The following is a 17036-nucleotide window of genomic DNA, read 5'->3' on the forward strand; positions in this document are numbered from 1 at the left end:
TAAATATTTTACAGATGAGAATTTCCCGAGAAAGGCGATTTCCAAACATGTACTAACACACTTATCAGGTTCATTGAGGTTCCAAAAGTTCCCATCTGCATAAATTCTGAAAGCTCAGCATAAGAACATTTTATCACAGAATAAGCAAACATGTTTTGTAGTGCAACATGCCATTGCTAACCTTTGCAAATCGGGAAAAACTTGGTCACATTCCTTACACTCCTGGATTGCATGTATCTCTCGGAGATCATTTTCACTTTCAAGTTTTTGTTGAAAGTCCTCTTCCACCATCGAAAAGGCCGAGTGCGGGGTGCTGCATGGGAACTTCTGGTGATCAGCTAGCTCAGCCTTGGACTCAAAGAGCTGGTCACAGTCCTCACAGCGATATTGCCGTTCTTCTGTGAATAGAATTCCAGTGTCACTAAAATTGGGAGATCAGGACGAGCCCCCACAACCCAGCAGGTATTATGGTATTAGGAAAGACATGGTAAAAATGACTTGATTTTCATTTCCACCACTTTAATTTTAATGTAGAGATAGCAAGAAAGGCAGGACAGAGCCTAGAACAATAACATAAGTGATTACTGTGGCTACAGTATAGACTGACTTCCTATTAGATAAAACCCTTCCAGGATTTAATATTCATGGGATATTAAAAGTAGCAATGACCACTTACTGAGCAGCATTTATTTCCTCAGTCTCATACATGGATTACTGCTATTCCTGAAAACCTGATTATAAGGAATCATATGTCATATTTTAATTCCAATTTTTAGATGAGGGTATTGAAGCTCAGAGAAGTTCAATAACCAGTCGGGGATTCTACAGCTAGGTGGTTGTGCCAGGATTTGAGCCCATCATTATTTCACACACTGCTCACTGTGGGGACTGAGACACACAGTCCCCATTTGAGCCATGCTTAATTAAGCCTGGTTAATATCAGCAAGCTTGAAATACTTCATCACATTCACCATGAGATATAATGGGACACAGGATGTTTTTAGGATTCGTTTAGGCTCATTTAATGTTGCCCCAGGGTCAGTGTCCATTGGCATGGCTTTGTTAAATAGCAAACATACCATGAATTTGCACTTTAAGTCAGTAAGATAAATAAAGGGTAGTAATAGGGACTGGCAACAACAAGGTTAGAACGTGTCAGAGAGTGATGGTACTATTTCTATTCTTCCCACTTGAATAGCATTTAGTCCACTCATGAGGCCATACAACTAGACCCACATCACACAGACACCACCTCAGGATCCTTGAAAATAGCTCACAATGCTGAAAGACACCCAGAGCAACAATAGAAGACCCAATCTCTGGTTTCTAGACCTACAGTCAGGACCTGTAGCCAGGTGTTCATTGACTGAATGTTTTTGAGGGAACAATTCAGTCACCAACTGAATGCTAGCCAATTTGCTGGAGAATTAATATGCAAAAAATTTAAGGGGACACACATGTGGACAAAGTGGGATATATTTTATGACAGGTGGATGCCTAGGGCCTAAGGAAGTTCAGAGGAATGTGATTAATCTACTTATCTGAGGGAGAGTTTCAGAAAATGTAATAAGCAAGAATCAGTCAGGTGAATTGGGATGAGGGTGGGCACTGCAGGCAGCGGAAACAACATAGACCAATGATGAAGGCAAGAAAAAGCATGGCGGGCTCCCCGAAGGCCAAGCTACAGTGAAGCATGGCTGCTTTAGAGGGTGCATGTTGGGGAGGAGTGGGAAATGAAGCAAGAGACGGTAGCAGGTCACCAGGGGCTTTTTAGGTCCCTGCTAGGAAGAAAAGACAAAGCCATGGAAAGCTGGAAAGCCCACAGAAACGGAAACGTGAGAAGCTAAGCAGACAGGTCTTCTGTAGTCTACATAGAGTACTAGTTTAAACAGTAACAGGGGACCAGGAAGATAAAGAGATTAGGATGAAGATGATTAAGGAAGAAGGAGGCATTCTAAAATAAATCATCTCAGCTCTAAAGACAGGTCTCTCAATGAGATTCACTAGGTAATGAAAACATTTTATATTGTCTGTTACGCTATACACATATTTAAGATCTACATTTAGAGACTCAGCCAGCAGTCTGAACACAAACAGAACCTTCAAAGCTACATAACAAGTGGGAAAGGCCTATGTTTTAAAGACAGCTAGACCTTGTTTTGAATGCTAACTCTACCACTTCCTAGCCATGTGGCCTTTGCCACTGTAGCCTCAGTCTTCCTACCTGTATAATGGAAATAATTCCTTTCCTACAGGTTTGATCTGTGTGTAAAGATTAAATGAGATAATAAATGGAAAGCATATAATAGCTAGCACATAATATGTGCACAATGAAAATGTTTTATTTTCTCTTTCCTCAGAAACATTAAATCCTAGAAGTATAAAATGCAAAGCACCATTTAAGCATCACATATACCATGTATGGTATATGATACTGTGAAGACAAAAGGCAACTGATGGGTTCAAAGGTATTGTAAAGGAAGGTAATGTATGAAAGGCAACCCAGAAAGAAGAAGAGCCACTTCTCTTTAGGCCTTTTAGAATAGTAAACGAATCATTTGAAGTTTCCAAAAATAATTGTTTGAAAACCTTTCTTAGATCTAACATTCACTAATGAAAGATGTCTTGTACCAAACAAAGCCCAGATTACATTTTTTTTTCCATCTAAACACTTTCTGCTGTCCCAGAACCCTTTTGGGGCAGACTTCCCATCACGTTCAAACTCTACCAGGCTCATGGACAACTCGTTTTTGTTTTTCTTAAACCACTTGCTCGCCAGAGTTTCTAAGAAGAACACAATTTCCAAAAGGCTCCCCCCCAAATATAACTGGTATAATCTACAAAGAGGTGGAACGCAGCGCAGCCAAAGAAAAAAGGTTCAACTAAAGAGGCAGCAAAGAGCTGGCGATCCTCCCAAGGAGCCACAGAGGCAGAGGCTGAGGTTCTCCCGGGATGCGGGAGGGATGGGAGATGGCATGATCTCCATCGTCACCAAAGTTGGATGGCTTAGCCCTTTCCAGTGACCCTCCCAACCACAAAAGACACTCTAAAGACACCACTGAGATTAGGTTGAACTAAATCACATTATATTAGGAGAACTAGGAAAGAGAAAATATCAGATTATCATCCCAGGGATACAAATCAATACCAGAAGAAATTGTTTCCCTAATCTCCTCTAAACATACAACATTAGTAGTTATAATTCATTTTGATACCCCTTCCTTTGATTTAGAATACAAATTCCTCTGGTTCTAAAATTGCTTTGCTGTACTTCTCTCCCAAACCCCACACCACCTCCTACCCTCTCCCCTATGATCTTGCTGGCTAGCATTTTGCTCAAGAAGAAACTCTTCTCCCAGTAATAGGATATTAGATGGGAGAAAACATCCCTTGGATTTACAAAACGCAAAAGCAAGCTCTTCAGAATGACTTTTGTATAATGAAAAGACTCTCATTGTTGTCAGAGGCATTGGCAAAAGGTTTAACTATGTGATGTTAATGTCCCAGTCTAAATACTAAAAATTCGCCCTGCCTATGTGGCTCAGTGGTTGAGCATCAACCTATAAACCAGAAGGTCACAATTCCATTCCCCATCAGGGCATATGCCTGGGTTGCGGACTGAATCCCCAGAGTAGGGGATGTGCAGAAGGCAACATATGAATGATTCCCTCTCATCATTGATGTTTCTCTCTCACTCCCTCTCCCTTCATCTTTAAAATCAGTAAAATATATATATATATACATATGTTTTTAAAAAGAAAATAAATAAATAATAAGTAAGTAAATATTCCAAATTCCCTTTAACCTCCATTTCAGGAAAAATCTCTGCTTTCTTTAGCTTCCACCGTGATATTATTACCCAGACAGCAAACCAAGGAAGTAGCCACTTCAAGAGAAGGAATATGTTAACACTGACACTGACTAGCCATGAAAACCAATGCACACCAAGGCGGATGGACCCTCTTGGATGCTCCGTCAGTCTCCCAACGAGGGCAATGCGGACAAGGGCCTGGGCCATACTCACCGTGGATGTCCGGCGCCATAGTCTCATGGGGATAGTCTTCACTCTTCATGAACAGCAGGAGCTCCTCTCCCGGCGCGATGTCTGCGACTACTCGATAAAATATCTTCACGAGACCGACAAAGGGGGTGGGGGTGGGAAGAAAGAATGCTAAGAGAAGGCCAGATAGACACTAAGATGTCTGTACATTTTCTCACACCTCAACAAAAATATTTGTTTTGTGTTTTTGTGAAAAGCCATGTGACTTTGCATATTATAAACTGAAAATGAGCCCTCCACTGATAAATGGAAAGCTGTGACTTCCAAGCGAGTCCACCAATCTTTTCCAAATCTGACTTCACAAATCAAGTTTTTTTTATGCAAGGCTTGGTGTCAGATATACCCTGTACCATGTTTAACACAGAATTTTTCCTTCTCTGAATTCCTCACTCTAGTGAACCACACACACAATCAGAGTGGAAAGCGTCTTGCATTAGCAGGCAATAGTCCAGCTAAGGGTGGCAAGGGCCACAATCACTTTCTTTGAGTATGTTCTCTCTCAAAAGTAGCACCTTCTTAACAAGGGATTTTTAAGGGGATAGTTTGGAAAGACATGCATGAAATAAAGAATGATGACAGCAAGATCTGTAGAAAACATAGTCAAAGGAGAGTAATTTTTTGTTTTTTAAAATGTAATCCCCCTCTCACCAATCAGGACCTGCCCTCATGCCCTTGCTCCTGATCCCATTCTTTGAAAGCAGGCATTACGCCTTCAATTGATTCATTGACTGGGGTTTATTCCTCCATGCTTTCTGGCAAAATGTTGAGGAGAGGAAGGATTTAATAAATCCGTTAATGACTAACTAAAATGCAGTAGAGCAAGTGTGAAAAGAACCATGACCTATAATTTCTAAAGGGTGCACACCTTTCCCCTAACCAGCTCTGTGACCTTAGACAAGTCATTGAACAATTTATTTGTCCCGACTTCAGGATTTTTTCTATGTATAAAAGCATTTAATTTGTGATAGATACAAACATAGAACCATTATGTTGCACAGTTTATTATACTGTTATATATCAGTTATATCTCAGTTAAAAAAGCATTTAATTGGGAAAATATTTAAGATGCTTATTTATTTTTGCCATTAAAATGTTTATTCTAAGGTTATTTATTTAAAAAAAAAACAATTCCATAACTAGGTAGAGATTACAGAAGAAAGAATGAAGTTATACAATTAACTGGTAAACATTAGACCAATGACATTCACACACACACACACACACACACACACACACACACACACAAAGCAATTTTTTTGTGATAACAAAAAATAAGGATTCATTTCTGCTCAACCTCGATCCAATGGTGGAGAAAAATCACGACGCAAATTGGCACGCTCTTCTAAGAAATGGGAAGGATTATGTTTAGAAGACATCGTTCTAACTATGGTTTCTTGCAGGATCATTTGATCTTTCAGACTGAGAAGAGTAAATTAACATCTCATAAGGTCAACAGAAATGTGCGTCACATTAGCTGTATTTATTTGTTTATCTTTGAGGAGCAGAGGACATTGGACATCAGTACGTGCCTTTTTATTCCAGTAGGTGGCTCTAAAGGCCAATTGTTTATTTTTCTACAAAAAGACCAGAGCACAAAATTGTGCTAAATTCAAAAAAGAATAACTCAATGAGGAGTAATTTTTGCTTAGCATCTTTCCTGTTAAAATAAAACCTTTTCTTTTAATTTGCCCGCAACTTAACCAGGTGAAGCTAGTTTATACAGAAAATAATGGCAAACATAAAATGTTGTATATGTTCTAATATAACCTAAGATTATATCCATAGTCAGAATCCAGACTATCTTAGAATTACCTGTGCTCTTTCTACAAAAACAAAAACAAAAACAAAAACAAAAAACCCACAAAACAGAAAATTTACCATCTATAGCTTATTAAACTTAATTAACCTTCCTAATTTTCTTTCTTTGGAGGAAGAAAAAGAGAAGAACAGTTCTGCTCAAAAAGTTACCAGATTAAAAAGAAATTAGTGTGCATTTGCTTTCTCCCCAAAACCTCCCAGTTAAATGCTTCTAAGTACTCTGTTCAACCTGGAGTTCTATTTCCCCTTAGAAAACAATGGACTTCTCTCAACAGTTTGAATCACCTCTTTTTTGGCATCTCTCAAAGGTTTAACTTATTAGCTTCCTTTCCAACAACATGTTGACATTTGAATTGTGACATATTAGAACTTTTCAGTGGCTTCTCGGAAATAGTGAGGTTAAAGAGACAATACCCTGCAAGACCATAAAACAGAGCAGTTGTCTCTGCTGGGGAATGCTGCCTCGACACACATGCCAGGTCATTTTAAGGAACTATTATGATATCATTATTTCTTTGTAGTCCACTATTAATCATGTCTCTTTTAATTCCATTTTAGATTTACTGGTTCCAAAGAAACAAACAAAAAAAAATGATGGATACATTATAACTATATATTATGAAGACAATTCTCTTTGTGGGGACATAGATCACTATTGTAATTTCCCTTTAAGTGTCCAGATTGTCATGTGAAGAATATTGAGTACATTTAAAAAAATAAAAATAAAAGACACGGAAGAGTGTTGATGTTGGCTTTATTTACTGGAGGTAAAAGGTGACATTCCAGGCCATAAAAGGCAAGGCAAAGCAGAGTGGGTTTTCACTTCAGGGTGTTCTTTTCGATTTTAAGTGAATTTTTATGATGCTCATGAAACTGAGGTTTGAAAAGAACTGGCAAGCTCCAGACGTTAGGAGGGCAGATTCTGGGCTTGCTTCCTCACACAGCAATAAGAATGTGCCTCGAAGTCCCATCTACCACACCCTCACAAATCTGGTGCTTTGTGTTTCTTCAAGGTGTTGCTACCATGTGATATGTCCATTATACCTCATCTCTGATTATCTTACAGAGGCTTAAGTAAAATTATGTTGTTCCTCCTATAATGACATTGGCCCAAGCATATATAATAATTTGAACACTTAAATGCAGAGTTGTCTACATATAAAGTTAGTTTACGTTTTAGCAATAATAATACACCAGCAGGCACTTGAGAAGCGAGAGGTGTAGTTTAAAACAAAAACAAACAAAAAAAACCAACAACAACAACAACAAAAAAAAAACAGAATGACAATTTGTTTCCTCAAAACAATTATGTGAGGGAATGCTGGAATGTAATCTTAGAGAAATCAAGCCATTCAGAAAATAAGATATCATCTTTATGCTTCTATGTTATAAAATAGGTGTTTCAGCAAATAAAAATGTAATTCAGAGCAGAAGTGGATTATGTAGCTTTTCCTGCAGGTTTGTATATTAAGTATGCTTGACCATGGTTATAAAAATAAAATTAGAATGTCTTTAAAATCACTGTAGCCTCGAAAATCTCAGCTATAGTGCAGTCCTATGAATTATATGTCATCTGACATATGTATCTGAAGCAGAGACACTACTAATATAACCTCTTTGGTTTTTGTTTAGAGCAAAATAGAAGAAAATCATTTACTCTGTTAAATTACATAAAAGAGTTAACAGGTCTCCTCTTCCATCAGGGAGTTTTATGGAAAAAGTTATCTGGATCCAAAATAAAAATGTCCTGGATCTGTGATTTTGTGCTGAATTCAACTCGAGTATATAGAGGCTCAAAAGTCTCAAAGACTTGGGAAGAGTTTGAATTGTTACAAATGAGTTGTTGCTTTCTTATTTTGCTGTGTCTCTCTCATAATGCTCTATTAAAAGGAATATCTTAATCTCTCCCAGTATAAGGTGAAAGATAAGAGGACTGGGGCCTTATGATAATAGGGTTAGACAGGAATTCCATTTTGTAAAGGCATGATAAAATATTTTAAATACTGTTAAATATGATAAAATGTTTGGACTCCTCTAGAGTTTTCCTTTTGGTTAGCTAATATCAAATTCCAGAAACACAACAAGTTATAAACATGGCTTACCTCTCCATGAATTTGAAACTTGAAATTTTATCACAGGAAAAAAAAATTAATTTTCCCAGTATCTTGCTAGATTCTTTTTGTTGCTCCAGAAAGTTATATTTCTATTTTTAAAGCAAGGATATTATAGCAGCATCTCTGGATACTTGAATTGATAAGAATAAGTATTTATAGTAAATGTTTTAATAGATCCTTTTGTATTATTATATTTTTAAAATTTTGCTAAAATAGCATATGAATAAAATTGCTTAGTAGTCTTTAAATTCTAATTCATTTAGATACTTGAAAAATAAAACTAGAAATCTCCTAAATTGTTCACTCTTATTACTGGTAAAAGTCACAATTTAAGGCATAAAGATAAAATTGTTCATGTATATAGGCATTACTTTAAATATAATTGTTGTATTTAATTTATTTTAATCAAAATATTTTAATCACTTAATATTCATAAAACTAAGCTAGGGATAAAAAGCAGTGATGATGAAAATTTGATTTAATAACTTTTACATTTCCAAAAGGGATATTTTCATACAATGTTATATATATAATTATATTTCATAAGTGGCATATAAAAGTGGCAACGTACACATGTTGGGGGAATTTAAAAATTTGCATAAAATATTAGCAATCTCATATTTTATATATTAATATAATTGAGTACTTAATGGCATATAATTGATTCTGATTCTATATCATATAAATTATATACAATTATATATTATATACTGTATATAATTACATATTATATATAGTTGAAATTTTAATTAAACATTTTATTGAATATCCATTCTCTTTTGCTATTTAAGTGCAAGAGGATAGCCTCTAAGGAGGATGGGAGCACATAAGCATTCTGATAGGAAAGTGAACAGGCTATAAAAGTCTTTCAGATTCTGCTTTATACTGTCAGGCCTGTGCTCAGCCTAATCCTCCATCAGATGAATGATGCTACCATTTGTATTTATAAATGGTAATAATGTGGGTTCTTGTTTATTATCCCATAAAATAGAGGACTCTAGAATCTGTCAGACCAGACTTGCTGTCCAGTTTGCTATGCTTGGATCGATTTAAAGTATTATGTTTGTACTATTGAAACAGAAGAAAAATCCACTGCACAAGAGGCAAAACAAGAAAGGAAGAAAGCGTATCATTTAGTTTTAAAAGGATGAACAAGGCCTCATTGTTATGAATCCCTGTTTATTTTTCCTGGTCAAGCACTGGAAGTTTTATTTATGCTTAATAGACTGCATTTGGCATGCCTAAAAATGACAGAAGTGTGAATTATGAATGACCTTCAACCTATTCAGGAAGTTGTAATAATTGAAATAATAGAGAAATGTACTCCCTGCAACATTTGTACCGAGAGACAACTTTTTCAGACTACTGCTATCTTTCCACTTTGAAGCTGACAGCTGACTTCTTCCTCTTTCAGCTCCCAACATCCAGCCTGCATGCTTTATTTTTCTATAGCCTCATTCAAATTACCAGTCAGAAGACTAGGAAAAACTTTAACATTTGGAGGTCAGGTGGGAGGGTGGTAAGGGACAGTTTGCATATGTGAACAAAGTCAACATTTGATATGAACACATCTGTCAGTCTCGGTGCTGCAGAGAGGTAACACCAGGTCTGCGGAGACAATGTGTGCACATGTGCTGGCCTTAGGAAACATTGTCTGCTCCCCGATCCACCCATTGCAATGTGGGAAACCCCAATTCAAAAGGGCAAAAGCGATCTCAACTTTTTAGCTTCCGGAAGAAAGACCCTTTTATACATTCTTAGCCTAATGAGTAAGAGATAACAAGAAGTGTCTTCAGCAGACAGAGAGTTGATGACAGGATATAAAGATATTGGTCCCACAGAATGGAGGCTTTATCATGCCCAAGCTTATTTCCTTGGTTTCTCCAAAGAGATGGTATCCTACATTTTTCTTTAGGGTGGCAGGCTAACCTGATAAATATATGGTATTATCTGCTATATTTGCTTCCAAAATGAAAAATATGCATTCACTGGTTATTTTTCAGGACAAAAACATTGAAGGACATGCCTCTTCCTTGCCTCCCCCCCCACACACACACACACGCACACATTTTTAGTTCTTGTTAACAACATGAAGAGAAAGCCAAGTATAATTTATTGAATGAAACAAAACAGAGAGAACTGACTGTTGACCCTAGTTTGCATAAATAGGACAAGTGGTAAAGGTCCCTTACTATACCTGGAATCTACAGTGTACCCAGCCTGGAAGCCTTGCAAGTTACCCTTTTAATAATCTCTAAGGATCTCTCTATGGGTCCCACAAGAAATGTCCTTAGCTACCTGTCTTTAATGTAGCCATTTCCTCTGATCCTATGAAAACTGGTCACTCTGGATGGTTTCAGAATGTTCGGGATGAGTTCCATCATCACATGATGAGGAAGCTAACAATCATGTTTGGGGTTTTTACTAGGCTGGAGGCTTTTCTCGTGCCCTTGACCAACACGTTGTCCTCTTTGATGGCTCATGAATCCCTTCTGAGGACTTATCTTTTGGCGCAACATTCCAGAAACAGCTGAAGTCTAGGATGGGTGTGAAGCTTTGAGATCCCCCTACATGAAAGGAGTTGTATACCATGCAAACACTAATTAGTTAAAATGTGCACAGAATACTTTATCCTATTTTCCATTTATGTGGTCTGAGAATCTTAGTAAAACTCCTGGCCTGTGTAGCATTATGGCAGTCCTGTGTCCTGGCCATTAGTATGTGAGGAAAACATATTTTGGGGGGAAAGGGGGCTGGAGGGAGACAGTGCTGTTTATTTTATCATGTAAATATCACATGGCAAAGCATGCCTGAGACAGCTCCATCTTCGGGCAAAGGAAGTAACCTATCAACTGGACAACATTCCCCCGAAGTCAGCTTGGGCATCGTTCACAAAGCCCGTCTCTCTCTCTGGGCATTGCCAGCTGGCATTCATCTTAAAACAGCAGAGCATAACTTAGGTATAAAAGTGCAACTTGACTTAAAAGCAAAGCAAAGAAAATGCCCAAAGCCAATAATAATTTTAACATCAAAGGAGTCATTGAAAATGTGGACAGAAACCCTTGTAAAGGAAGAGCACATTAACAAATTACCTGACGGTCTACGCAAACATCTTTTAAAAGTGGAAAGAGACTAGCAAATCACATTTTGCTTTTTACATAGCTTACCCTCCCTTTTTTTTTTTTTTTTTTTTTGCATAAGTTGCATTCACTGAGTGTGCAAGAAAACATATTTTTCTCAGTAAAAAGCCAAAGAAAATAAGTTGATAATTGAGCCCATAATATGCTTGCAGTAATAAGACGACTCTAGTGTCACACCGCTGATAAACCACTGGTGTGCACCGAAGGAGAGAGAAGGCTGGTGTGCCAATTCAGCCATGATTGTCCTGGAAGCAGTTAAAACTTTATAAGGTAAAGCACAAACGAGAACAATGCCTGTGCAGCTGAAGTCGCTGTAGAATCTTGCTGCTGTTCATTAACCACAAGAAAGCTGGCAGAATCCCCTAAGTGAATTCCAACCTGGTATTCTCTGAGGGGCACTCATTCTTCTGTATCTTATTTCTTCAAAATAGACATCAGGCATTAGATAATCTCTTATCGACACATTTCTTTTTTATTCAGAGTGAAAAGCAGACCTCTCTCATTCTACTTACAAAATACCAGCTGTCAGGGGCCCATTTAAAAATGAAAGGACTTATCACCTTGTGTAAATGACAAGATTAATAATGTCTTGGGTTTCCGAGAACTTTATTCCACTTGTAGGCCATGTTAGGGCAGGCCAGAAGTTTGGATGAAATCATGTTCCTTCCTATGACACAGAATACATATACCCATATAAAATGTTATCCCAGAACACACACCCAGATCATGCTAATTATCATGAGTGGAAAGGCAGGTCCTGTTCAAGTCTAAAAGGTCAACCAACAAGAACTGTGCTTCAGTGATCCGTCTGATTAAGAGCCAATACGAAGAAGTATTAAAGGAAAACTTGTATCCAGAGAGCTATTCCACAAGTACACAAAGCTTATAGATGAAAACTGGCATTGTCTGAGGTGGATAAGGGGTCTATGGGCGATTTAGGTGAAGGATATAGAATGGTGGAGATATTAGGAAACTCATCCAAGGGAGAGGCAGGAGCACGGTGACACAGAATCTAAAGGTGTGCTACATCATTCCTCAATTTGGTTGGTAAAAGTAAGATATCCACAAGATGTCAAAGGAAAGGCCATCAAAATATTTAGAATTAAAAAACAAAAAAACAAAAAGCCCCTCAGTGAATCGCCTAGCTGTTAGGCCTACTTGGCCTTTAGCTCGTGGATGCTCCTGGAAGTAAAGAAACCTCTGAAGAATTAATAAACCAGGTTCATGGTTCCTCTGCCTGTTTGGTTCTCTTGAAGACTATCCTGGAAAGAGCTTTCGTCATCCAACTCTCTGCTCTTGCTCCTGCCCTGCTCTAACTCTCAGTGCCAGTGCTTGCTCCTGAAAGCAACCAGGGACCATTTGAGGTCATTATAATGTAAAACTATTGAAGCACTGTCTGTTTCAGTAAAATGTTCTAACTAGGTTCTGTGTGACAAGCAGCATAGCGATGTAGCACTATACAGAAACTTTAAGGAATAAGAGGGGAGGAAATCATTAGGACTTCAGGAATAAAGGCCCTTGAGTGTGTTTAATGCATCTACACGTTTACGACTTGAGTGTGATTATGGTCTTAATTTACTGGTATCTTTGGTGTGGCCCTCTGTTACAAAGACAAATTACTATAGTCAATACCATATTTTCAGGTGGGAATACAGATATCAATTAGAAGCTGAAGCTACTTTAAAATTATGGTTTAGCAGTTAACGCTCATGTTTTCATAACTTGGATCTCTAGAAACATCGCTGCAGTAATTTTGAAACAACTTCCACAAAGATAACTCTGGTTTGGAAAAAAAAATAGTAAAATAAAAGAATTCACAGAAATCTATTGGAAAATTTGAACTCAGAAAAAAATTCCCTCTAATAAAATTTCATACAGAGGTATTAGAAAAATGTTAATTGAATGGCCTTTGTTTTTATGATACAAAACAGATTACAACTTTTACCAACTTTACTTGAAAATTAAAATCCATGTTGTTTCTAAGTCTCTTCTTCACCACACCCACCCCTGACAAATCAAATATGGGTGTTATCCAGTATACATATCCTACCTGTCCCACGTTTATAAAACTGTACTATTATATTAGCAAGCACATTTATTCTCTTTTGCAGAACTCCTTCACATGATGATAAAACATTCAAACTGATTAAACTTGATCACTAACATTGATCAAGTATTGTTAGAAATCCGCATCTTTGCAAAGTAAACTCTAATTTACGTTATCTCATTTTGGTCAGGGTCATCTTTCCTTGTCTTTTATAGATACCTTGATCACTACAGTGGTTAGACTGCAGTTGAAAGAGTCATTAAAATTCTTCTTGTGTATAGTCCAGGACTTATACCTGTCATGTTACTCACATTCATCTTATGCATTTGAGCTCTACCTAAGAATCAGAGCAAAAAGGAACAGTGTTTACAATTTCTAGCTTCATGTGCTTTCATGTTGTACAGGTGAGTTGGTGCTGTTCATGTTTGGTAATTCCCCCTGACCCAGGGTCTCTCTTTATATCTGGATAGTAACTAATATCTCACACAACGGGGTGTCCATGATGAGTTGTGCTTATTCACCAGTTGGCAGCTCCTATTCCTCATGGAAGAGAGCAAAAAAACAGACCTAGGGAATGTCTTCAGTCAGCTCTTTTACCACTGTACCTAGTCTAATGTTCACATTTCAAAGCTGTCTGGAATTGCTCGTCTTAATTGGCCTTTAGAAATATGCATACATGCTTATAAGAAGGATAGGTTTATAAAATATGCGCACACTATTTGGGTATCTGTTCTCTTTTGTCTTGTCCACTGAGCTAAGTGTGATGGTATGCTTCTATGCCTATCACACAAATCTGACATTTACCTCTGCCTTTTCTCCTGTTTTCTCTGGGTGAATTTGCTTGACCATGTAATGTCAATTTCACAATTATGTTATCTGATGTGCACTCTGTTACCACCTTAGATATCTGCCAGCATAACACATACGTTTAAAATGAGTACCTACAGAAATAATAGGTATGTGTTTAATATTAGCCTTTTAGGTTTCCCCTGATTAACCATTTTCTCTGGTTCTTCAGTTAAAAAAAAAAAAAAGTAAACATGCTATTCATTAAAGTATGAAACCTACATATTTTCTTTTGAAAGCAATGCATTTTACAATGTGCACCTCAAAAGAGACAATGTTAAAATTATAAATACCTACTCTAAAAAGCAAATGGTTTCCTCAGTTCATGTAATCAAAATCCCCAATGACAAGGGAATATTTATTACAAAATATTAGACACATAAATAATAAATGGAAAAAAAAATGAATTGGGCACAAGTTCGAATCTTCAATCACCTTTTCATTGGTAAAACCTGCAAAAGTTTTATCTGTCTAAGGAAATAGCCCTATTGTCAGTAAATGTGGATAGCAAGTCATAATTATGATATAATTCTATCATTTCATCTTACAGCTTCTTTTTGAGCTCCTTCAGTTCCTTTTTTTAAGGAAACATAGCACACGCTCGATTACAAAGCCTATGTATTTCCCACATCTACAAATCGTGGGTCTCAAAAAATGTTTGCTGTTGATGTGACAATAACTCATATGACGGACTTGGGATATTTTCTGCTCACAATCAATAGCTAATTTAATAATGTTTTCCTTTGTCAATAATGCCTCTTGTTTTCTTACGGCAAAGGGAAAAAAACAATTGATTGGTTTAGTATTTTTTATATATGTTGAAGATTTTTAAACGATTCCCATTTAAACCTAATTTTACAATTTACTACCTCTTATACAGTTTAGTCAGTAAAAATTATCTGATAGTTGGTAAAATGCCAAAGAATAATCTCATAATGATGATTGAAACAGAGTCTTAGACTATATGACGCTAGCATTACTTAACAGCTTTCAATTGAAAACATCTAATTTAAACTTTTCTTTTTCTTGGTGGTGATTTCCATAGGAGATTTGCCAAGGAACCATTTTAATATGGTCTTTGAAACAAAATTTGATATAGGTAACCATTGGGTTAAAAGTTATAAATAATGATAACATAATTAAATTCTAACTCAACGATGTTTATAAAACAAAAATTAACAGGCTGAACTTTTTGTTGTTTTAGGTACTGTCATACTTAGTTACAACATTCATAACCTAACTTTATAGAGTGCAAAATATGTTTCATGATATTTTCATGATCTTATTTCATAGTTATTATTATTAAAGTTAAGCTCATTGCATGGCCCTCCATAAAACAATTTCCAGCAGAGATATTTTTAAACTTTTCACATGTGCAAAAAAAAAAATATATAGTATTTTGGTTAATCTCACTTATAATTAGGCAAGACAATATAAAATGCATAATCAGATAACTTCACATATAGAACATACAGATAAATCTATCTACTATTTCTAATAAAATCTACACAATATTCCAAGTATATCACTTGCAATTTCTGCATAAATTCAGTGTTCTTGATTAGCTCAATACTTTCTATGAATGTCTCCCTGCTATGATGGTAAAGAATAAAAGGTAAAGAATAGCCAGCCACAATTAGTCCTCAGTTTTCCAATCCTTCAATCCCACTCGAAAACAAGAACATTTATGAAGTTCACTGATACAAAGTGAATGAACTACCCCCCCAAAAAAAGTAGTAGTGAAAGAAAAGTCCTGAAAGTGACCTTATTCTGCATCTTACTTATATTTGTGCATTACCTTTCACCATATCAACAAACAGGCCACAAGAGTCTACTGCAGCTCACGGTTATTTTTATTCTTCAGGCTTCACTGATACTTTAGTGTTCTCAAAGAAAGACAAGAAAATCTTTACAACATACCTGGTCATTTATCTGGCATGCAACGAGGTTGTGCTGATCATAACAGCCAGCGAACCTGATGTACTTGAGCCAGCTTCCTACATCTGGTTCGCTCGCATCTATGCAGAACTTCACATTGCAAAACTCGTCTAAGATCTAGAAGGAAGAAGAGGAGAACAATCAGTTTCTACATCAGTTCATTCATTAGAAGGGTTATCTGCCTGAAAACATTTTATTCAATATAGCTTCCTCTTTTGAATCGTTAAAAGAAAAAAACTCAGCATTAATATAAATAAAGGAAGAATGTTATAAGTGACAAAGTATTGTTTTTTTAAAGGAGCAAAGCAATTGTGAATTATTATAAAAAATTTAATTGTTTTTAAAGATGTTTATTTCCTTGTTATGCATGAATAAGTGCTATTGACTTAATTTTACCCAATGTGATTTTTACAAAAAAATACTGAGCATTGTATATTAACATACTATTTCTAAACTAAACAGTCACTATTTTAGGTTAAGATAGTGTTTCCATGTAAATGTGTACCTTCACGGTTTTGCACTGTAAATTAATTCAATTTAAAAACTTTCAGTTAAATATTATGTTCATTTTCAGTGTTCATTTCACTATCATGAAATCAAGCCCTGAGCCGAAGAAGATAATAGGATTTGTCTCCTAGATGCTTCTGTCTCAACTAAAGAAAACCAAATAAAAGCAAATGATTCGTACACATTCATGAGAAATGTGGCAACTTAATGTTTTAGTGAACACATGCCAATGCATATTTTCATTTTACGTTTAGTAAGCAAAATAATAAAACTGGCTTGTGGACAAGTAAAAAAGTAAGAATATTGTAGTAAATTGTCATCATTATAAATGATTGCATATTGTTGTTTTTCATGAGATTTTTACATCCAGCCTAGCCTAAATATTAATGACTGAAGACACCCATTAAACACACCCCGAAAGGGGAAATGTCCATTTTTAAGGTTTTGTTGTCCTTAAATGAAACTATTCTGATTCAGCAGCAGCAACAATGTTTTAAACATCGACAATATAAAAGCTGCAGAGTGGTTGACCTGACCGTGAATAACTAGAAAGGCTGGTAATGCTA

At 36.4% G+C, this 17036-nt stretch overlaps 1 protein-coding gene across 11 annotated transcripts in view; it reads right to left on the reverse strand.

Moving 5' to 3' along the window:
• Positions 1-17036, reverse strand: part of MECOM (MDS1 and EVI1 complex locus) — a 571831-nt gene that overhangs the window by 47308 nt on the left and 507487 nt on the right. For all 11 annotated transcript variants that reach the window (XM_036445332.2, XM_036445331.2, XM_036445329.2 and 8 more), the window contains 3 exons: positions 15946-16080; positions 4025-4127; positions 182-398 (listed from right to left, as the gene is read on the reverse strand). In XM_036445332.2, coding sequence (XP_036301225.1) covers positions 182-398; positions 4025-4127; positions 15946-16080 — 455 coding nt within the window. The remainder of the gene's footprint in view (positions 1-181; positions 399-4024; positions 4128-15945; positions 16081-17036) is intronic.

This window comes from Pipistrellus kuhlii, unplaced genomic scaffold (genome assembly GCF_014108245.1).
Source record: "Pipistrellus kuhlii isolate mPipKuh1 unplaced genomic scaffold, mPipKuh1.p scaffold_m20_p_2, whole genome shotgun sequence".
NCBI classification, from domain to species: domain Eukaryota; kingdom Metazoa; phylum Chordata; class Mammalia; order Chiroptera; family Vespertilionidae; genus Pipistrellus; species Pipistrellus kuhlii.